Source organism: Colletotrichum lupini, chromosome 5 (genome assembly GCF_023278565.1).
Source record: "Colletotrichum lupini chromosome 5, complete sequence".
Lineage (NCBI taxonomy): Eukaryota > Fungi > Ascomycota > Sordariomycetes > Glomerellales > Glomerellaceae > Colletotrichum > Colletotrichum lupini.
The window spans coordinates 1,319,220-1,340,544 of NC_064678.1; the positions used below are offsets into that span (position 1 = coordinate 1,319,220).

At 46.9% G+C, this 21,325-nt stretch overlaps 6 protein-coding genes across 6 annotated transcripts; 3 read left to right on the forward strand and 3 right to left on the reverse strand.

Annotated features, from left to right (window-relative positions):
- Positions 1–567: 567 nt before the first annotated feature.
- Positions 568–1,691, forward strand: CLUP02_09808 (uncharacterized protein; the record flags this gene model as incomplete). Its single annotated transcript, XM_049288786.1, has 2 exons — positions 568–606; positions 825–1,691. The coding sequence occupies 2 exons, from the start codon at positions 568–570 to the stop codon at positions 1,689–1,691; spliced, it is 906 nt and encodes a 301-aa protein (XP_049145930.1).
- Positions 1,692–1,806: 115 nt separating this feature from the next.
- Positions 1,807–5,899, reverse strand: CLUP02_09809 (major facilitator superfamily transporter; the record flags this gene model as incomplete). Its single annotated transcript, XM_049288787.1, has 16 exons — positions 1,807–1,872; positions 1,970–2,180; positions 2,262–2,308; positions 2,409–2,629; positions 2,729–2,760; positions 2,804–3,102; positions 3,139–3,307; positions 3,365–3,558; positions 3,625–4,172; positions 4,226–4,487; positions 4,556–4,910; positions 5,001–5,134; positions 5,305–5,438; positions 5,540–5,566; positions 5,624–5,704; positions 5,779–5,899. The coding sequence occupies 16 exons, from the start codon at positions 5,897–5,899 to the stop codon at positions 1,807–1,809; spliced, it is 2,901 nt and encodes a 966-aa protein (XP_049145931.1).
- Positions 5,900–6,448: 549 nt separating this feature from the next.
- Positions 6,449–7,979, forward strand: CLUP02_09810 (uncharacterized protein; the record flags this gene model as incomplete). Its single annotated transcript, XM_049288788.1, has 9 exons — positions 6,449–6,478; positions 6,547–6,664; positions 6,721–6,838; positions 6,903–7,076; positions 7,174–7,422; positions 7,501–7,568; positions 7,638–7,698; positions 7,810–7,870; positions 7,935–7,979. 9 exons carry the CDS (start codon positions 6,449–6,451, stop codon positions 7,977–7,979), a joined length of 924 nt encoding a protein of 307 aa, XP_049145932.1.
- Positions 7,980–8,498: 519 nt separating this feature from the next.
- CLUP02_09811 (ATP synthase F0) lies at positions 8,499–9,756 on the forward strand (the record flags this gene model as incomplete). Its single annotated transcript, XM_049288789.1, has 3 exons — positions 8,499–8,712; positions 8,772–9,331; positions 9,418–9,756. 3 exons carry the CDS (start codon positions 8,499–8,501, stop codon positions 9,754–9,756), a joined length of 1,113 nt encoding a protein of 370 aa, XP_049145933.1.
- A 641-nt stretch (positions 9,757–10,397) lies between these two features.
- On the reverse strand, positions 10,398–12,262 carry CLUP02_09812 (FAD binding domain-containing protein; the record flags this gene model as incomplete). Its single annotated transcript, XM_049288790.1, has 4 exons — positions 10,398–10,663; positions 10,842–11,156; positions 11,474–11,768; positions 11,822–12,262. 4 exons carry the CDS (start codon positions 12,260–12,262, stop codon positions 10,398–10,400), a joined length of 1,317 nt encoding a protein of 438 aa, XP_049145934.1.
- An 8,617-nt stretch (positions 12,263–20,879) lies between these two features.
- CLUP02_09813 (uncharacterized protein) lies at positions 20,880–21,029 on the reverse strand (the record flags this gene model as incomplete). The annotated part of the gene is made up of 1 exon (XM_049288791.1): positions 20,880–21,029. A coding segment is annotated over one exon (150 nt), but the record flags the coding sequence as incomplete, so codon positions are not given.
- Positions 21,030–21,325: the final 296 nt, after the last annotated feature.

Here is a 21,325-nt window from a genome sequence, read left to right on the forward strand (position 1 = left end):
TCCGTTAGATTAATAATAAAAATAACCTCGTAGATACTTTTATAAAAGTAGTATTAAATAAGGGATTAGAGTAATTCGTAAGTAGTAGAAAAGTTATTATATAAATAGAGGGATAGGTTATATAAAAAGAGTAAAAAAAAAGGGGAAAAGGAGACGACTTAGTAAACGGGCCCGAGGTTAAATTATACCTCTAACTATAGTAGTTAAATTAATAAAAAAAAGAGAAAGTTAGTATTAAATTAAAAATTTAATTCGACCGCGGCGTACGGCCGACTACGTAGGGGCTAATTAGGGGCCCTATTTACGATTATTATAACTAGCCTAACTTATAGTTAGAACCTCCTTCTTATACTTACGTAGATATTTATATAGTTTAATTAATCTCTTCGTTAACTACGGTTCGAACTAACTACCCTGTAATAGGGATACTAACAATAGTCATCGACATTCTAACACTGAAAGTCTTTAGCCTACGGATATATCAGACACGCTTTATCAATCAGGCCCCCTTGTTCTGTAGAAAAGTTTACAACCTGAGACAACCTATTAAGTCGACAAAAATAAACCATGACTGCGGCTACCCTGAAGAACATTGCCGTTATTGGAGTAAGCCACACTCAACCTACTCTTTACAGATTGCATGAGCCACGCATCGTGGATCCCTCGTTTCCCCTTTGCCCCTACACTACGGATACACTACCCTTACACTACTAAACGTTTACGGTTACTCCGTACCCCTAATAAAGCCTAACATAGGCAGCCCGATCAAACTGCACTGCACTGACCACTGTACCACCCATCCCATACTTACTACCCGACGTTAGGGCACCGGCGACCTCGGGCATGTCATAGTCGACCAACTCGCTGCCGCCGGCATCTTTAACCTTGTCGTCATCACCCGGGGTTCCAACGCCAAGACCTTCCCCCCGGGAGTAAAGACTGTCGCAGCCGACTATGAATCATTGGACGACTTGACCGTTGCTTTCCGTGGGTTTGACGCCGTCGTCTGCGTCGTTCCAGGCCACCTCGAAGCCCTCCTCTTGCGCATCCTTGAGGCTGCCATCGCCGCCGAGGTAAAGCGCTTCATTCCCTCGGAGTTCGGCTCCGACCATCGGAATCCGAGTGCGCGATCCGTACCCCTCTCAGCTTCCAAGATTCGAGTCGACGAGGCGCTCCAGAAGGCGGCTGAGGCAGGGCGAATTGAGTATACCAGCATCCTCGGCGGGCCCTGGATCGAATGGATCATGACTTGCGACACCGGCATGTGCCTCCCCAAACGCAAATTCTACATCCACGAGGACGGCAACGTCCGATTTGGGCTGAGCACGCGCAAGGCGTTTGGCAACGCGGTTGTGGGTGTGCTCAAACGACCCGACGCGACCAGGAACCAGATCTTGACGATCGAGGTGATCAACCTGACGCAGAACCGGATCATGGAGCTAGTCAAGGAAGCTCTGCCCGATATAGACATTGAAGTCATCAACGTCAGCACGAAGGAGCGCTACGAGCGGGGCGTGCAGAAGCTCCTCTCTGGGGTTTTTGACGCGTCCGTCATCGAAGATATCGTCTTGCGATTCGTCTATGACCCAGAGCTCCAGCTCACTTTTGACACAAATGCCACCAACGAACTGCTCGGGGTCCAGAGGATGACCGAGGCGGAATTCAAGGAGCTTGTCAAGACCTTGGCATAAGATGGCTCAGAGATTGACGCTTCCGCGCGCGAGCTCCTACACATAAAATCCGACGGGATTCAGTGCCGGTGCCTTGCCACGCGAGTAAGCTCCTCATTAAGCTAGCTGTCATTGGCTAAATGTCATAGTAGACTCTAGAGGCTAGGGTCGCAATCTGACCAAGCAGACTAGGCGAATACCACTACACCTGAACAGTGCAAGTTAACCTGAAGAACTATCAGCCCAGTGTCTACCCATCTTTTTATCCCATTGTCAAAAAGCATAGCGGAAGCGCTAACCTCTTTTGGTAATCTATGCGTCTTTAGGCCCAAGTCTCTAGGGCCTTTGCCGTAGAGGCCTTGGGTTTGGCTTGGTTTGTTAGAGTTGGCCGTGAGCACCGACCTCCGATGGATTTTTGGGTTTTCTCCTTTGTCACCCTTTTTTCCCTCTTTTCTCTTTACGCTTCGCCGGTAAGTGGGTGGAAGGTTCCCGAGCGACCCGCACGACAGACTTGACACAGGGCGGTCAGATGAAGCTTAAATCAAAGACAGCCGCAGCGCCAACACCCTCCAAGTGCCGGCCGGATGGTACTATGACCGGACTTGGTGAACCGTGGCGCCGTACGCCGTCCAGTCAGCCTTACACATCAACCACAAACAGACTAATTAACGCCATGACACGCAACGGGAATAAGGGATGGATGGCCAAACATCTTCTTTTTTCGATCTATTCTCATACGTTGCCTCTGCCCGTCCACCTCGGGTGGACGGGCAGGCAAAGCATCGGACGTAGAGCCAGTCTAAAGCGTCCGTTGGCGAGATAAATGTAGCCTGAAACTGTAACGGGCATGTAAGCTGAAAAGCTATGTCGTTTGTATCGGCGCGTAAGACCCAACTCGTCTGAAACCAAAAAAGAGTCCCACGGACGGCGCAACGTGTAGTCGTCGGTAAATACGTGGTCTCATTGGTCAGTACCAAGATCTAGTAATGTACAATAAGCCTCCCCCCTTTTGCCCAAATGCTATATACATCTATAAGTATACTATTCTTTTCTTCAACAAGAACTCGGAACTTTGTGCGCTCTGTGCATACTACCCGCGTTCAGCACAGCTGCCTTAGTAAGTGTAGCGGAACGACTTGTTCTCCTTGTCAGTCATTGACTGCCAGTTCTCGGGGGCCATGTAGGCGTCCTCGGACTGCTTGATGGCACCGCGGCGCTTGTTCTCGTAGCGGTAGTAGGCGTACAGCGCCAGGGTGACGACGGCGCAGCCGGCCTGGGTGCCCATGACGGCGATCTTGGCCGGGCGGTACTCGGGCGCGTCCTTGGCCTGGAAGGTCTGGGGTCCGATGATGTTGCCGAGCGAGAAGGAGCCGGAGACGATGGCGGCAGCAAAGGCACGCTTGGTGGCACCTCCAAAGTTGGCGGCAGTCCACTGCATGTTATGTCAGTCTAATGTCCACAGAGCTACCATGTAGTCTACGGTCTTTTGAGACGCAAACATCTCGCGACTCGGAGGTGTACTTACGGCGTAGAAGACGGTCAAGGGGGCAACGACGGCGTTGACGAGGTAGATGCCGGCCAAGCAACCAGAGCGGTTGCTAACGGGAAGGAAAGACATCAGAGCGCCACCAATGATGCTGAGCAGGGTTAGTATTTTGCTTTTTCTTCGGACGCTAGATTCACTATTGACTCACGCTGGGATGATGCAGGCGACGATCCAAGCCCACCGGTTGGACGTGTGACGAATTCCGTATCCGACGAGAAGAGTGAAGAAGATGCTCACAACACCGGAAGGCATGTTCATCAGAGCGGCGTGCTTGGAGTCGTAGCCGAGGTTGCGGATGAGAGTGGCAGAGTAGGTCGTGACAACACCGCTGGAAACGGACAGCTGCGTAAAAGGGGTCAGCGGGTTTCGAACTACACATCTTCTGGAGCTACACGGGACATAACGCACGAGAACGACGGCGACGACCATGAGGTACATCTGGGGGTCCATGAGAGCCTCGAGGATCTGCTTGGGGCGGAACTTGCGGCTCTCGATACCGGTCTGGTTGACGCTGACGTGCTTCAGCAGGGCAACCTTCTCGGTGTCGCTCAGCCAGCGGGCCTGCATGGGCGTGTCCGGGACGAAGAGGACGGTGCAGATGCCGATGGTGACGGTCAGGCAGCCGAGGACGACAAACATGATGCGCCAGCCGGCGAGGCCCGCGCCGGGAGCGATGTGCTGGAAGCTGTAGGAGATGGCGCCGCCGAGGATCTGGCCGAGGCCGAGACCCAGGTACCAGAAGGAGAAGCGCGGGGCCTGCTCGGACTTGGTGTACCACTGGGCGCTGATGAGCATCAGGGAGGGGCCGATGGTGGCCTCGAAGATACCCAGGAAGACACGGGAGACGAGTAGTGACTGGTAGTTGTGGGCGGCGGCACCGCAGGCGGTCGCGGTGCCCCAGAGGATGACGTTGAGGCCCAACCACTTGGCCGCGGGGACCATCTGGAGGAAGTAGACTGTTGAAGGAGGTTGTGTCAGTCTCAATGTCTCTTATTTTCCTTTTGAAAACTGCTCATGATCCGAGTCTTGATGATTCGTGTCTCTCCAACGTTCGAGTTCCTCCATCGCCCTCCAAGCGTCTCCAGAGTTTCCACATCGTTCGAGTCTCTCTTTTCTTGCTTTTCTTCCGGTGATATGGGGAATAAGATGGGGTAAGGCTTACTGTTGGGAACCTCAAAGCAAAGAAGACCGACAAAGAGGAAGGTTGCAATGTTGGAGAACTCGTTGCCGACGAGCTTCAGGTCCTTGCTCAAGCCCATGACGGCGGCGTACTACATTATCAGATATCACATTAGCATTGGGTCGCGTGGTGACCTTGTGAGAGACAAAGCCAGGTCACAAAAGCAAGTACGCCGCTCAAACATGAGCTGGATGAGAGAGAGGTTGTAGTGGGAAGAGAGATCTTGGAAGACCACGTGGAAGGACTCACGTTGAGAATGACCTTGTCCAGGAACTGCATGGTGTAGCAGAGAAACATGAGGGGGACAAGGCGCCAGTCGATCTTGCGTCTGAGCGCCTTCATGTCCACGGAGCTTGTGTCGGTGCCGGCATCGCGATGGTCGTTGAGGAACTTCCACGCGGCGTCGATGTTGCCCGTATCAGCGCGAGAGTCGGACGAGGCGGCCGAGCTCTCAAAGTCCTGAGGGTTCTTCTCGTCCACGGACATGTTTGCTTTGTATATATGTCTTGTCTTGCTTTAGGCGCCGGTAGGTGTAAGACGGTAGGATAGAATAAGCAAAACAATGGGAAGAGATGTGACCCTTTCTCGATTACTACCTTAGCACTCAGTAGCGGGAAGGAGATGCCAAAAGCAAAGTTGGCCCGTCGTCTGGTGATCGACGTCGAGGCGCGCACAGGCTTCCGCTGCGGGACTGAAGGCTAAAGAGGGTTGGATTGGGGGATAGTCGAGATTTTTGATCTGATATCCGCGCAGGTGTCAGATTGAAAAGAAAAAGGTAAAATAAGTAAAACGGGATGAAGAGGAGGGGAAAGTCGTAATGAAAAGGAGGAAAAGCAACGAGTGACAATAGTTGATGCGACTGATTAGTAGTTCGTCCAGTAAAAGGGACCCCGCCAGGAGATGTGTACAAGAATGGTATCAGAACCACCACCACACAGTCCACAGGTTACAACACTTGAACAAGAATATCTTGTTGGAACTTGGATGATGAGGAACAGCTGCAGGAGAGGAGGAGGGCTAGACAAGACGAGCAACGTGCTACCTGCGTGCTGCAGGTCTCACCTAAGTACATCTCACCCCATGTCGATGCAGGTATTGTCACTTTTCCCTCCCAAAATCGACCACACCAACAGCTTAGCGTACCGTACGGCGCAGCTCCCCGATCCCCGCCTGCAGTATGCAAGGTTTGCGTAGTTGGAGCAGGGGACCGGGGGGACCCTAACTCACGAGAAGGAAGACTGGGGCCCGATCCCCGGTGGCCGATGCATGCAACCTGGACCTCCAGTTCGAGAACGAGGGATATCCGGTCTGGCGAGCGATGGATCTCGACAAGTTACTATGTATGTACATACTCCTCTAGTCTCCTTCTTTGCCCCAAGTACGAGGTACTCCATAGACAGGTGGAAGTGGTGGCATATCCGTACCTCTCAGGCGAGGACTGGATCTAGATGAAGCCAGAACCCGGCCTGCTACGGCGTGTTCACCCCATTGAAAGAGGCCCATTGAAGAGGCCCTGTCCCATTCATATCCGGCCGCATCACCTCTTAGCCTATAATCTGTTTGCCAATACCAGTTCGTTTTGCGACTTTTGCGACGATTCTGGGACCTCTAAAGCTCTTGGGTTCTCGTCGGCCCGCTCTTCAGAGTGGTTTTGCGCGGGGATCCAGGCTTGATGGCGACCGCAAATAAGGGCCCCTCCTCCCCTCTCTATTAGACTGCTTCGCAAGTTATCCCCATCCGCTCATCTGCGGCCTGCTGATTCTTATCGTACATCCGAGTCATCAACCCAGAAGACGTCGTCGTGATGTGGCGGGCCAGCGCAGATAGCTGGGAATTTTGAGAGGCCAAGTGGTAATGAGGCAGTGAGGCTCTAAGCTCTCTGCAAATGAGAGGGCAGAAAAGGGAAAAAAGTTCTCCTGCGAGCGGGGGCGTTGCGAGAAGACGGGCAGAAATGGGGGCAGTTTTTAATAATGACAAGGCGACAAGACGGGACGGTCTAGCCGACTTTTACTGGACTTGTCAAAGTGTCAATTTGGCTTCTGCCATCGAACGATGTTAATCTTTGTCGCCTGCTTTGCTGGGGTTCTAGACACACCAAAAAGACTCAATTGCGTAGGAAGTTCCGCATTACGCACACAACACAGTAGTAGACTTTCGGGAAGAGAAACTTTCCAACTGTCAACCTTCGCCTCGGCGCCGACACAACAGTCAACAGAGCAGAAAAAGCCAGGGCCACGAACGGTGGAAGTTTGACAGTTACCGTCCGTGGTCCGTTCAGACCTTGCAAGTTGCCAACGACTTGCAGCAGACGCAATGCCGCTTAGCACCGCCCGCGTCCCTTTACCGTCGCATCTTCTGCTTTTGGCCTAACCTCTCTCACTTCTCCCCTCCCAAGAACCCCGGTTCGTCGACCGTCGTAGGCTGTTGCACCATGGTACCACGGTTGACGTTGCTAACCCAAGCCAACCGTTGCCTTTCCGTAGTCGTATTTGGTAACTTCTGAAAGTATTCTCCCGAAGAGCAATTTTGTTCCGTGGAAGTTTTCCTGTCCCGAAGTAACCACACGCATTTTGGAGTCCCACGCCAGCCACACCCCCCTCCTCTTCGGATGGTACTCCGGACGGCATGATGGAGAACGACCGAAGCCAGCCCAGTCCCGGCCCCAGGAAGAAGAAATAATGTAATTCGGAAACCAGACTTGGGAGGCTTGGCAAAGCTTTAAGCGTGTAGCAGCCAGAAACCCAGAAAGAAGACGATGCATCAAATCGCAAGAAAAGGGAACGATGCAGCGATGCATTCGCTGCGGAGCCTCTTGCGGTGATCCCCCAAACACTTCGTCTTTCCCGCGCTTCCGTGAGCTACCTTCCTCTTCTTTGGAAGCTTCTCACATTTCATGCTGCCCAGCGTCACATTCGATTTACGAATAACCCGAAGACAGTCCACCCATCACTGCTGCGTATGGCGTGGCATCACTGTATTTCCCTTGCCATGGCAACTTTTTCTGGCCGCCGCCCCATGTCCGATGAGTGAAGGTTCCTGGCGGAGCCTGGTCATTGGGCCAGCGGCCGAACATCGAGACATTAACAAGGCCATGCCAGCACCAGGCCCCAAAACCCTATCACATTGCACGGATTCCATCCAGACTGGCTCAATCCTTGCGGTGGTTGGGACAGTTTGAGGACCGATTGCCTTTGCGAGACAAGGCATCCTAGATTTCCATTTCTGCCTTGTCACTTGTGAGCTTTCTTGACCTGCCCCAAATGTCGTGACCTGCGAGCTTTTCAGGGCGTCGAAGCAGCAAGGTCAGGCGGGGATACTCTCTCGATTCCCCTCCTCGTAAGGATAGAGCTGGGTAGGCACGTATCCGTACCCCATAGCTTATTCCTTTCTTTTTGACTTCCCAAAGTTCCCAGAAGCTCGGAGCACGCATACGCAAAGCGGCTGGCTCATATTTTCTTGTTCCTTGTGGATAATGTGATGTTCCTAGCTAGCAAAAGGCAAGGTGAAGGGGCCATGCTGCACCACTCATCACACACAGAGTGTTCAGCGCCACGCACATATCCCACGCGCGAGCGGGCGGTAGAAGACCGCAACGCACCATACGACGTAATAAAGATTAAAGTGGCCAACCGTCCCCCTAGTCTCTGAGCCGTTTAACGTTCGCGGATGCTGTTTGTGTATTACTACTCTCCACCAAATTCATAAAGTGTCCCTTGCTTTCGACCTGCAGGCTAGGATCTTATTTTACCAGTCGGCTGGTCGCCTCCCCCCTCCTCTCCATCCTCGCTTCTCCCCTGAGTCCAAGTCCCCTTAACATCCGCTGGCCTTTTCATTCCTCTCCCCCATTCGAGCCCGGTTTTATACTACGCCGTTGGTCCCGCGTTGATTTGGTCTTGGTTTTCTCGTTGGAACTCGGAAACTCGTTGGACGTCAAAATCGTGTTGGTTGCAAGCCACAGTTACACACCACATCGCGGCAACGCTAGACGAGTCACGAAAGACCTCGGCGTTCTTCATCGGGAAGTTTGTTGGGCTTGTCTTGGATTTACGACTCAGCGCCACGCAGCCGCTGCAACGACCGTTGTATTTTATAAACCGCCGCTATGGGCTGGGTTCTCAACGCCACGCCCGAGGTCGAGGCCATATCGCAATGGCCGACCATCATCGCCGTCGTTATTGTCCTCTCTGTGCTTTCAGTCATCGTCGTGGGCTCTCGAATCTGGATCCGATTTTCTGCCCGAGGTCTGGCTGCCGATGACTGGATGTCGATTTTGTCCGAAGTATTTGCTCTCATCTATTCCGGCCTTACCATTGCACGTAAGTATCACGTCGAAAGTTGGATGTCTCCCACCAATGATTCTAATATGGTGTATCAGAAACGAGATATGGCCTCGGTTTACCCATCAAGCTTAGGCCAAAGGACAATCTGATTTTATACACGCGCATCAACTTTGCGGGTCGCCCATTTTACCAACTGGGCATCAGCTTTTTCAAGATTGCCCTGTTGATCAGTTATCTGCGTCTTCTCAAGGGAACCGACCAAAAGAACTATCGCCGCATCGTCTGGCTGACCATCATCTTGGTCTTCATCGCTCATCTCGGGTGCTCATTCTCCCTTGTCTTCGCCTGCACGCCGGTCGACAAGTCATGGAACCCCCTCAAAGCGGGAACTTGTCTGCCCGCGGGCCCATCCTTTACCGCATACGCCGTTGTCACCATCATTTCCGACGTCGTTGTGGCAGTCTTGCCAATCCCGGTGCTGCTCAAGCTCAACGTCCGCGTGGAGAAGAAGGCCGGTCTTATTGCCATTTTCCTCCTTGGCTTGTTCACGACGCTCTGCTCTATCCTGCGATACCTCGAGATCAACCGCATCCAGTACGGCGACGGCAACTCAACGATGCTGGTCCTGTGGGGCACCATTGAATTTAACGTTGGCGTACGTTTTCTTCCGGAGAAGCGGCCGCGAGCTTTCCCCTTTCCCGTGTCTTCCGGTGAACCAAAATGGCTAATGAATATGGGCAGAATATCGTATCTTCACTTCCGTTCCTGGCACCTGTGTGCATGAAGAAGGCCAAGAACTATCGCTCAAAGTATTCTGGAGGCTCATCGCACGGACGAAGCCACCTGAAGGGCGCGGAACGGTACAAGCTCAGCGAGATGAACCACGACAAGTCCGTCTTCGCCTCGGCGAACCACAGCAAGGGCGACAACGGCAGCGAAGAGAACATTCTGCCCGGCAACATTATGAAGTCGGTGACGTACAGCGTCCAGGTCGACGACAGGGTGGACAGCAAAGCAGGAATGCATGGTGGGATAGGCGGCGGCACGCGACGGAGGGACTCGCGAGATTCAGATGTGTAAGATGGAGAGTATCACGCATCAGCACAACTTGAAAGCACTAAAAAGCATTTGAATGGCGACAATGTAACATGATAATGTGTAAAAGGGACTTGTTTGGGAAAAGAAAAGGATCAAATTCGATAGATCGATTGTAGGGCGTTAGAGGCGCTGGACACACGAAACGTGAGATGCTTTTGTTCATTAGTAGCGATCATTTCCCATTGAAGACTTCACCTTTTTCGGAATTCGGTTGAGGATCTGACGGAAGCGCACCGCATCACATCATCACTCATTCGCTTCTGCAGAGAATGATACCCTCGATCGCAAGCCGGCGGGAGCAAGATGGGGGGAAACCTGGTCATCATCACAGCACGGGCAGGGCACAGCACAGGCACAGCACAGGGCTCTCGTCTTGCTGATCTCTCCACACCGCGGTGGAGGAAGCACAACAGACTGGGGTGGTTGGGAGGAGGTGGAGGGACGGTTACGTGTCAAGAAATCACCCCATCACCCCATACATCCCACAACACGATGCTGATCCCCATTCCCAAGAACACGGTGTACGCGATCTTTCATGCCTATGTTTATGTCATGAATGAATCAATTAGACTAGAAAGATTATTAGAGCTACAGGTGGGCTATCCGCAAGTTCCATAGTCCATTTACTCTTCATCAAACTGAAGCTTCATCTCCCGCTTGCTGAGGAGCGGACTCGTAGGGCTAATCTTGGGCCAGTCGTGCGCATCCATGCAGGCCCGCCGCGACGCCAATACGCCGGGTCGGGCTCTGGAGACCACGGCATCTTCGTAAATGTCCAGAACGGCTCGGAGGTCCGCGAAGCTGTTGTTACTGCCGCTCAACTTCGACCCAACGGTCTCTGCGAAGTCGAGAACGTCGAGGATGGCGTGGTTGGCACCCTCGCCTCTGTCTGTGCGTGCCGTCAGCCATACATCCTCGTCTATTTGAGACGAACCACCCTCAAGGGTATGGTAGATAGAGAGGCCAAGAAACCCAGACTTCAATGCCGAACGAAACGTTTCGGAGAAAATAGGCAAACGGGGAGATTTGTCAACAAGAAAAGAGGCACGGGATATTGTTCAACTTACACATCGCCATCGCATGAAAAGCATCGCCCATCAACACAACCCTCCCTTTGGACCTCAACCCCTTTGGCGGAGGGTAGTCGTAGAGATCGAGGTGTTTCACGTCAGTGTCAGTGGGAATGCCGAGTGCAAGGGAGCGAAACGGCTCCGACCACCCTTCGGCAAAAGACCTGATGAGCTCGACCTTGCCGGCGTCCGTCTGCGGATAGCTGACCGGCTCCGGCTTACCCAGGAAGCCCGGACGATCCGGCCATGAGACGCACAGTTGACAGCTGTACTTGCCCGTGCTGTCGTCGTTGTTTCCAGGAGCGTCAAGCACTGCAGTTTAGGGAAAATGTGTAATTAGCTTCTCGTTCTATCTTTTTTGGGCCCTGTTCTTTTTTCCGCCCTGCGTACAGGCGCGCGCGAGAGAGAAAGTCAATAGGAAGACGATGGAGAGGCAAGGGGAGGTGAGGGTCTCCGTCCCAAGGTAGCACTCTCGGCTCAGGGACAACCCTGGTTCGGTACAGAGAAAAGACCTCGCTTTCGTCTTGATCGGGTGTCAAGAGCCACTCTCGTGACATGAAGAAAAGAGAAAAGATCGGACACTGCTCCCTACGCTTTGATCATAAAACTAAGAAAAGGGAGGAACTTACTGCTGAGATAGAGAAACGTATCATTCCGAGAAGATGCACCTTGCAGGAAAAAGGGGTCCAGCTTCCGAATCGGCTCCATCTCTTCGGGAGTCAATTGCAACTTGAGACCAAGCACCCGAACCGGAATCCGGTATCTCTCATGTTGTTCCGGGAAGAGCTGGCGCCGGACACGGGAGGGGCCCCCGTCGCAGGCAATGAGCACGCGACCGGCCACCGAGCTGCCGTCTTCGAAGTAGACAGCGACACCGGTTTCATTTTCTTCATATTTCGTGAAGCCTTTCCCCCACTGCGATTGCTACTTAGCACGGGAGTTGTTTACGGAGCATTGCCAAGTGCCTCGTGTCCAACCGTTGAAGATATGCAGGTGGGGTTTCTAAGGGAGAGCAAACATACCTGAATATCGATATCTGTAGCCACCAAACGGCGCAGCCTCTCCCTCGTAACTCTAATCCTCAGACTCTCCGGGGCACGGGGGCTGGCGCCTTTCAGCTCTGCGGTGCTCAAATCGAAAAAGGGAAACGCAGATGCCTCACCCCTAGCGACTGCAGCCTGGTCGACGTAGGCCTCGGGCAGCCGCGCAACAAGATCATCTGGCAGCAAGGATCGTAGTGCAGGGAGAGACCAGTGCAGCGTCAGGCCCCAACCGACGCCGCGGGTTGTGAGGTCCGTGTCGCGCTCGTAGATACGGTAGGGGATGTTGTTCTTGCGGAGATACTGCGCAAGCAGCAGGCCGCTGACACCCGCGCCCACGATGATGATGGGGAGGGGTCCTTGCTGTGAGATTGCCATGGCTGCTCTGTGCTTGACTGGGCCTTTTCTCTTGCTGGGCAGCTTCTTTGCTTGGAGCGTGCTTTTTCTTGTGGCTTGCCCGTTGGACGAATCGGTTGGTCTTGGGGAGAGGCTGGGGGGCGTGTATAACTTCGACCAGGCCTCTTTTCTTTTTTGCAACGGCTGAAAACAATGGACGATAAGTCAGAATTCTATGCAGCAACAGTGGCGGCTGTGCGGCAAGCAGGCAAATGAAACGAGCAAGAGAGCGTACGGCACCAATGAGATGCAGCAATAATGTAATTGTATGTGTGGTGACCGGCCTGGGCGCGGAACACATCTCTCAGAACTCTCCCACCAGTCTCTGCACCATCAGCCCAAAGGGCTTCACATCCGATGCAAGAGAACTCGAAAGTCATCCAATTTCACGCAACCAGACCGCGGTCTCTCCTCGACCTTTCATCGAACCACCCCCACTGTGGTACTCTTTTTGAGCCGAAAACTCTAATCCCACTTCCCTTGACCCCTGCCCAGAGTAATCGCCTGATGTCGGGGGCCACTGGCCAGGGTAGCCCAGCCAGAGACACCCATGAGGCGGGAGGATCGCCGGAGACCTCCCCCCCGGGCGCCACCTATGCTACACACACACACCCACACACCAAGGGCCTAGGAAAGACGCCGTCGACGGGCAAGTCTGGGTCCCCCCATCCTCTCCCTTCCAACGGGCGCTGTTCCTTCGGCGGCATATACCTACAGGCAAACAACAGGCACTGGCACACTAGGGAAGAGGGCGGGAGCGCGGGAGGGAGCGAAGGGGAGCAGAAAAAGGCTTAACAAACCCGTTTTGTTTGCTTGCCAAATGTCTGTGCCACAACGGAACGGTGCGCGGTCGTCGCCGCTACTACACCCCGGCCCGACAAGCAAACGGTAGTTTCAACCACACTTTGACGATGGCCCTTACTTTCGAAAAGTCTTTGGTTTCCAATCGCTTGCTCGAACGCCAGCTCATTTCAATCATTGGCGAGTTGTCGAGACAGAAAGGGAATTGGGGGAGGTTAGCGAGACAGCCAAAGCGCCTCGCTAGAAAGCAGGGGATGCCATACCAACCCCCAGAACCGCTAATCTCGGACAGGCTAGGAGGGGTGGGGGATAGGCAGAGAGAAAGGCTGAATTGCAAAAGTTCACCTCTGGGCCCGTACGTAATTCCACCGAGGAACCCACAGGCCAAAGAGAAAAGTGGGAGATTTCGTGTTGCTGTGCCTTTTCAGGCGTTCTTGGCCATTTTCCCTATTTACGGAGTTCAACTCCCACAACCTTGTAAAGCTAGGCCCCCCTTCCCCCAGAACCACTCTTTCAAGAGACGGATTTTCCCATCTCCCTCTTCTCGCCTGTGTCTGGCTAAGCATTCTCGTGCGGTGGAGGCTTCCGGGAAACAATGCCGTAACTCCACCGAAGTATACACGGAAAGGATGTGGTAATCTAGCGCAGCAGCCGCGCCTCTCACGACCACTTACGGCGGTCTCTGCAAGGATAATTCACTCACCTCAGTCCCTCGCAGCCGTGGTACGCATTTCAAGTCCACAAGGAATACCTGGTTCTCAAACACCAAGCCTCTTCGTACTCTAAGCTGGCCCATTGGCTGCCCCTAAATCACGACCAGCACCAGGTCTTTGAGGCATCACCATATCAAGACACGCCAACGCACCAGATTCGGCGATGACGGGAAAAGCTCGTCCTGGATCGCATCTCGTTCTTCATGCTATCTCGTTCGCCCCTCACAGATATCCACCGTCTCCATCAGCACTTTACTCTCATGATTCATCGCCCACGCAGAGGAAAAGATGCGCCGAAAACGGTAACATCGGTCGCAGATCAGACTTTTCTCTCAGGCGTCTTTCTGTTCTCGTTCGCCCGCAGCCAACAACCCTTGCCTCAGCCATGCAAGGTTGCGGCACAGCACGCTGGCTACACGACGAAGTACGTACTCCGTACAGACACCCTCGTCATCCTGCTGCAAGCACGTAACATGGATATTCTTCGGTCATTTGCCTCCCCTTTCGCTACGAAGCCATAGATTTGGTAAAGCGCCGCGTTCTGTGTCACCTAGATTACTGCAGCCCATCTCCTGCGTTCCTGCTGCTTCCCGAGACTGCTACCGGAGGGCGAAGAGATGACGACTCTGACCGTCTGACAAAATTCGAAACTGACAGAGAGAGCGCGTGTCAGGGAGCATGTCATAATAGACGGTTGACTACATTAACACGATCTTCCAGAAAAAGCCTCGAAATGGAACGTTACGCTGCTGGCTTGCTTCGCTAGTCTTGAGTTTGACTAGCGGGATGGTCTAACCAGTTGGCAACCAACCTCACCATTCAAAGTTCTGACTGGTACCATTTGACAGCTAAACATCAGATCGGATCACGCTTGCTGACAATGCTCCGATCCCCAAATATTGGCTCGGATTCACTTGATGTCTTCCGACCAGCATGTCCGCCCTACCTTCCCCCGTTCCATTCCTTTCCTTCTCGATACCATCTGCCCAGCAGTCTGGTTCTCGCAAAGTTGTGTTGACCAGGGCAGCATAGGTCTTTCTCGTGTGCATGTCCCTGCAATTCCCACTCATCTACATTCGACAAGGGAGTCACAGTCATGCATAAGAATCGCGCTATCCTGTAGCTAACATTGGACGGCTGTCCTGCATGGCCAATACCGCGCGGCGCCATGTATATCCGACATGTACTCCGTGTTCAATCATACCAGATCATATTACACTGTATGTAACGCACCTCGCAGTTTTCTACTGCGTAGACAGTCGGTGACCTCCCGACCAGATTGCCGGATCAAGATACGGCCCCGAAGCCAGATGTATCACATTACGGGTATACTCAACGCCGATGCCGTGACATCCTATCAAATCACATCACTCAGGAATAACGAGCCCCTTCGCCATACCTCCTTGCTAGTATTTCCCCGGTTCCCAAGTCCTTCATCGACGGTAGCGAGGAAGCGTAGCGAGTAGTCTGGTTTGGGAGAGTACGAAGTCTGGACTCTCGAACAAATCTCTGGGAATTCCGAATGCTACGCCAGTGGAGCCACGGTCCCCGAGTGAAGCCGGGGAGGAGATGCAACGAGAAGAGTGTTTGATGACCGATCCTCAAGGGGCGGATAGGAGAACCCACCAAGGCTGTTGGCGAGTGAGAAGTGATAGCATGGGGGCCGAGTGCGTTAGCCCTGTTCATACGAGCAAGGGGACCGAAATGGACCGGACCAGTGATAGTGGCGGGTTATGATTTTTCAACGGTCGTTGGATAGCGTGGGAAAACGGCCCATTAAAGAGGCGTCGATGGCAACGTCGTCGAGTGGAAGATCAGATATCGACGACATGTGGTGCAAGCAGTTACCCGTACGGATACTTGCCTCGACCGATGTGGGACGATGCGACGCAACAGACGAGCAAAGTGATGAACCGACTTACGTCTGCGCCTGAGAGAATTGTCCTATCAGTTGGTCGAGGATTAAAAGTCCGCATGGCTTCCATGTTGTCGACAGGGCTTTGGGAGTGATCCCGCCCTGGAAAGAGCTGATTTGTGTCCGGAGTATTGGGAATTATTGCCCGCATACGCAGTAGTTGATGGAGCCTACCAGGCACCAACGTGTGTACCACATGTGAGATACTTGGGAAAGACATTGATGGATTTGACATACTCGACAGGACGTCCCACTCGTCGGTATCCCATTATGCCAGGGATGTTGTTTGGGCCCCGAATTGGGTGGCCAAGGGCCGTCATGCCACGCCACATATGGAAGATTCCAGGGCTGCGAGCTGTGTATCTCATAGCATGCAAACGAATCCTCTTCTGGATGAGCAGTATGGATCACTTCTCTGAGTATTCTTTGATTCCCGAGGTTTCAACCATGGTCTCTCTGCTTAATCGGGGCCGTTGGTAATTGATTTCTGTTAGTCAGACTTCGTCAGATTTGGCTAGAGATGATCCTACTTTGAAGGCCTACCCCGAGCATAATATCCCCTTCCCGTGCCTCCTTCTTCCCTTCTTAGTATCCTTACCTAGTATCAATGACTTGAATCTTCTCGGCTAGGTAGGCGTGCTCTATTGATCGCGTGCTCTCTAAATGTGATATTGCGACCAAGTCCGAAGTCGTATGACAACCTTCAAACACAAAAGTCTAAGACGCAGTAGCGTTCCGTCTGCAGCCTACCTTAGAAGGATCCAAATCCATGGGAGCGAGATTCGGATACGGGTGATTGCTGCTGGGACGAGGTCGATACCATTCTGGCTCGCTTCCTTCCATAACCGTGGGAGGAAATTGGAGTCTGAAGATTGGTTCGCGACTCCACGTGACTACAAATTGATCAAGGGCAGCAAGAATATCGCTTGCAAGCAAGCCTTAGGCAAGGATCAATGCCCAAAGGAGTCTACTTAAGCGAAACTAGGGCAAGGTTTTCGGACAACAATGCTGAAGTGCGAATAATTACCTTAAGTTCTGCTCGGAACGGCTGTACGGCGGAAGCTAGTGCGACAACGGCGAGTTTAGGTTCAATAGTGTGACTAGAACTAGCGTATCTCGAAGAATCCTTCATTCTCCTAGCGTGACAGTTGAACCGATAGCCTTGGCATGCAGTCTAGCTTCTAAATATCGTCCAACTATTAGAAGTCGATTCTGGGTACAGATACTTGCGAATACGTACTTTCCATGTCGCTCGAGAAGACCACTAGAGCCTAGACATCCCCTCCCTTAGTGAAGTCTTCAGAGCCGACACAGCGAGTGGCTCCATGAGACCTGAACCATTCAGGGAGATTTTGTTATTCCTGAGACTCGGTCAAGCTACTGTGTCGTCTTCTAGGAGTAATTCTGATGTCAGCACGCTCGCTTGTCGAATAACCGCAATCTTGGACTGAGGTGGTGGGCTCTATTATTGATATTAAACACTAGCTCTAAGATGATGTTTTGGTCTTAACCTGCTATGGCTGTCTATACACCAATGCTGTCCCTCCCGTCTCGATCATCGTGCGCCGGCTATACTGCTGAAGATCTGCGAGACTCATCTTGACGAAGTCGTATTCCTCAAGTGCCTCCTCAGAAGAGCGAGAAGCTATTTGCGGTGGCATTTTCAAATAAACCTCAGGCCGACTCATTTCGTCTCTATTTTAGTTAGTGTCTTTGGAGGATTAGCGCTTATACCCATACAAACAAATTAAATATGAGGTTCGTATTTAATTATTTAGCTCATTTCTCGCGCCATATTTGATTATTTAATAATTAATTAATAGATTTAACTGATTTTTTAATTAGGAATTAAATAAAGCTATTACGAAAGTCCTTATAGTACTAACTTATAGACTTTACTTCGATTAGCTTTTCTAATTAAAAAATTAACCTCTTACTTTTATAATACTACTATAAAACTAGTTCTTAAGATATTAGACTTCTTCTAGCGTAGAGGATTTTATTAATAATTATTATAAAATTAAAGTTAACTTCGCAAAGCTAAATATCCTCTCGTAGTCTATTACTATTATAGGGATTATAAAAATATTAAATATAAGCTTACTTAATATTAAATAAGTTAGCTAATAATTAATTTACTATTAAATTAAGTTAAGGACTAGCTAAGGGATAGTTTATAAGTAATATTAATTAAGCTTAAGTACGTAGTTAATTACTACGTTTATTATTTAAAATATTAATTATTACTAATACTATAAGTCTTTTATAATACTTTTTAAAATTATAAGGGTATTAAAAGTAGCTTATAACTATTATAATAAAAAAGAAGGACTTAAATAACGAGGAAAAAGAGGACTTACTATCTCGTCTATATACTATTTTTATTAATAATCGTAGAGTCTCTTTTTCGTATTAAATAATTAGTAACTCTATTCGGGTATATCCTACTTCTTTTTTAACTATTTTAATCTTTATTTAAAATAAAAAATAATTACTATAGCATAGAGCGGAGAATTACTTAACTTAGTATAATACTTATTAAGGACTTACTAAGTATTAATAACTAATAGTTAGAAATATCCTTATAAGTTAAAATTATTACTAAAAAGTAGCTCTACCCGCTCCCTAAGTATATATTTAAACTAAATATAACGAGGAATACTATTTAAAATTGGAGGTTAAGAAAGAGGTTAGGATATAAATTAATAACGAGCTAATTACTAACGAGGTAGTATTATTTACGTTAATTACGATTATAATATTATAATTTAAAAAGCTATAAAATCTATCTTTTTTTTAAAAGGTTTATTATATAACTTCTTTTACTCCTCGAGACGGTTAATAAAGTACTCGAGACTTATTATTATTTTTTATAAATAGTTATAACTATCTCCTTTACTCTAGCCCTAGTATCTTATTATTTAAAAATAAAGTAGCTTAAGTACCGCCTTTAGCTTAGCTAATAACTATTAGTTATTATTATTAAGAACGTCTTTAATAAGGATCCGTTACTTTAGATCTTTATAAGCTCGACTAGTTATTAAAAAAGTGTAAATCTACTTTCTTTTTTATAAAGAGCGTTATATTATAAAGTATATTAAATTCTATTTTATATCGTTATTAAGTATTAATATAAGCTCTTATAACGACTCCTTAAAAAGAGTAAATATATTATTCTCGTTAGTCTTATTATTAACCTCGAAGAAGGCCTTATATTATTAAAATAATAAGTAAATAAATTTAATAACGTTCTAAAGCTTACTAATAGGGCCCCTTATATACTAAAAATTAAAATCTTTTTAAAGTTACTTAGTATTAATTAATATATCTAATTCTTATTTAAATACCTCTTTATTATTACTAAATAAAAAGGCCTTATTAACGAGGTTAAGAATATAACCGTAATACTTTATCCTCTAATTAAAAATATCTTTTTAAGTATAAGTATAAGATAATATAGGATATAAATAACTTAGGTAAGTATCGTTATTTAAAGTATTATCGTAAATAACTACTCTAACTTAGTTACCCAATTCTTAGTTATTTATTACTAATTTTATAGTCTAGGTAATATTAGCCCTATTATAAGTACTATACTATTATTATAGAGTAATAAGGTATTATATTTATTACTTAGTATAGTTTAAAAAGTAAATAAAAACGGTAATAATAGTATTCTATGTTAGCAAGGTCTATAAATTAAATAATAAGTAGACTTTTATTATTAACCTCTAGATCTTTACCTTAATTATATCTTTCTTTTTAATAAAAATCCTACTTAGCTCCTTTTTTATATTTCTATATAATAATAAAAGTTCGTTAGTAGTATTATAATTTAACTAAATATATCGTTAACTAAAGCTTATTTTTAAAATTAAGGAGCGAGGATTCGAAATTATAATACCTTATTTATTTTATTATTCGTTAAGGTAAAAATATAAAATATTAAAAAGTAAATTAAAATATTACGAGTATATACGTTATAGTCGTTCTTATCACGTAACTACTAATACTATATATAATTATAAGTTTTTTTTTTTTTTTTAGTATTTCTTTATATTAATCGTATTCGTAATAGATCGTTTTTTATTTAAAGCCGATAAATTAAAACGTAAGGAGGAAATAAAAAAGCTTTTTCTTTAAAAATAAGTAAAAGCTTTACGTTATATATAGGCTAAAATAGATTAATCTTTATTAAAATTAGATCGTTTTTTTTTAAAAAAAAGGATAGTATTTAAGAGGGGGAAAGCGATTCTTAATCCTTTTAATATTATTAATAAAAATAAATCGGCTATTACGTAGGAAGCGTAATTTAGTAATACTTTCGGGGTAATTAACTAGGATATTATAATAACTAGGAATTCTAATTTTAATTTTAATTTTAGTATTTTGAAAAGAATTCCTAAGAGTTTTAGAAGTTTATAATAAGTTCTTATATATTTTTTTCGTATTTATAGTTTTTTTATTTAATAAGGAATTCTCATATTTTATTCCTAATTCTATAGTTAATAATTCGTTTAACTTCGTACTCTAATTAGTTTAGTTTAATAATAATATAATTTTCCGTATATAAACTTCTTAATATAAGTTTAAATAATAAAATATAAAAAACGGGATAATATCGCATTATATCTAGTAATTTTAATTCGTAATTAATTAATAAGACCTTTTTAATAATTTTAAAAAGTCTAAGTTTTTTATAATCTAATTTATTACTTAGTTATTTTATTTTAATATTATAATAAAAGAGGTAAGCGCTATCCCCCTTTTTTAAAAATAATCCTTTAATCCTTAATTTATTTACGTTCTTTTTTATATATTATTATACGAACTCGAGGTTTAATAAGGCTTACTTATAAATCTCTTTAAGTTTACTTACGTTTACTATAGCTTTTATAGCTTATAGTCCTTATTATACTTCTTTATATATTATTAATTAAAATCCGTAATTAAAATAAAACGGAGATTCTTTTATACTTTTACTAACTATATTATTATATATAAACTAAGCTATTAATAAAAGTACTACTTAATTATCCTAATCGTAGTTTATATAATAACGAAGGTATATTTCGAAGATCTAATTAATCCTTTTTATTTATCTATCGGTTTATAAATAAAATAATATTAATAGTTTATAGTCTATACTAAGTTACGAAATTAGGGATTTCTAAAACTTTAAAATAAATAGCTTATTTTTATTAAAAATAATTTCTTTTAGTAAACTATAGTTCGAAAGTATAACCTTAATAAATACGTATATTAGGTCTTTTACGGTACTAGATTTCTTATAAGGAATAAAATAAGTAAACTTAGTAAGTTGATTAACTATAACTAAAATACTATTATATTATACTTTAGTAAATAGTTCTCTAAATTTTAGTAGTTTAATAATAAAGTTCTATATAATTAATTACTATACTTCCGTTAGTAATTATAGTAGTTATAACTTATTATAAAGTTTATATAAGCTATTTTTACTTTTCTTATAAGTCGCACAGTCTTTAATTACTTTTATAATTTTAATACGTATAGCGGATTTATTATAATACTAACGAATCCGTTTTTATATTTTAGTAATTCCTTAGTAACTATATACTAATATACTATAAATCT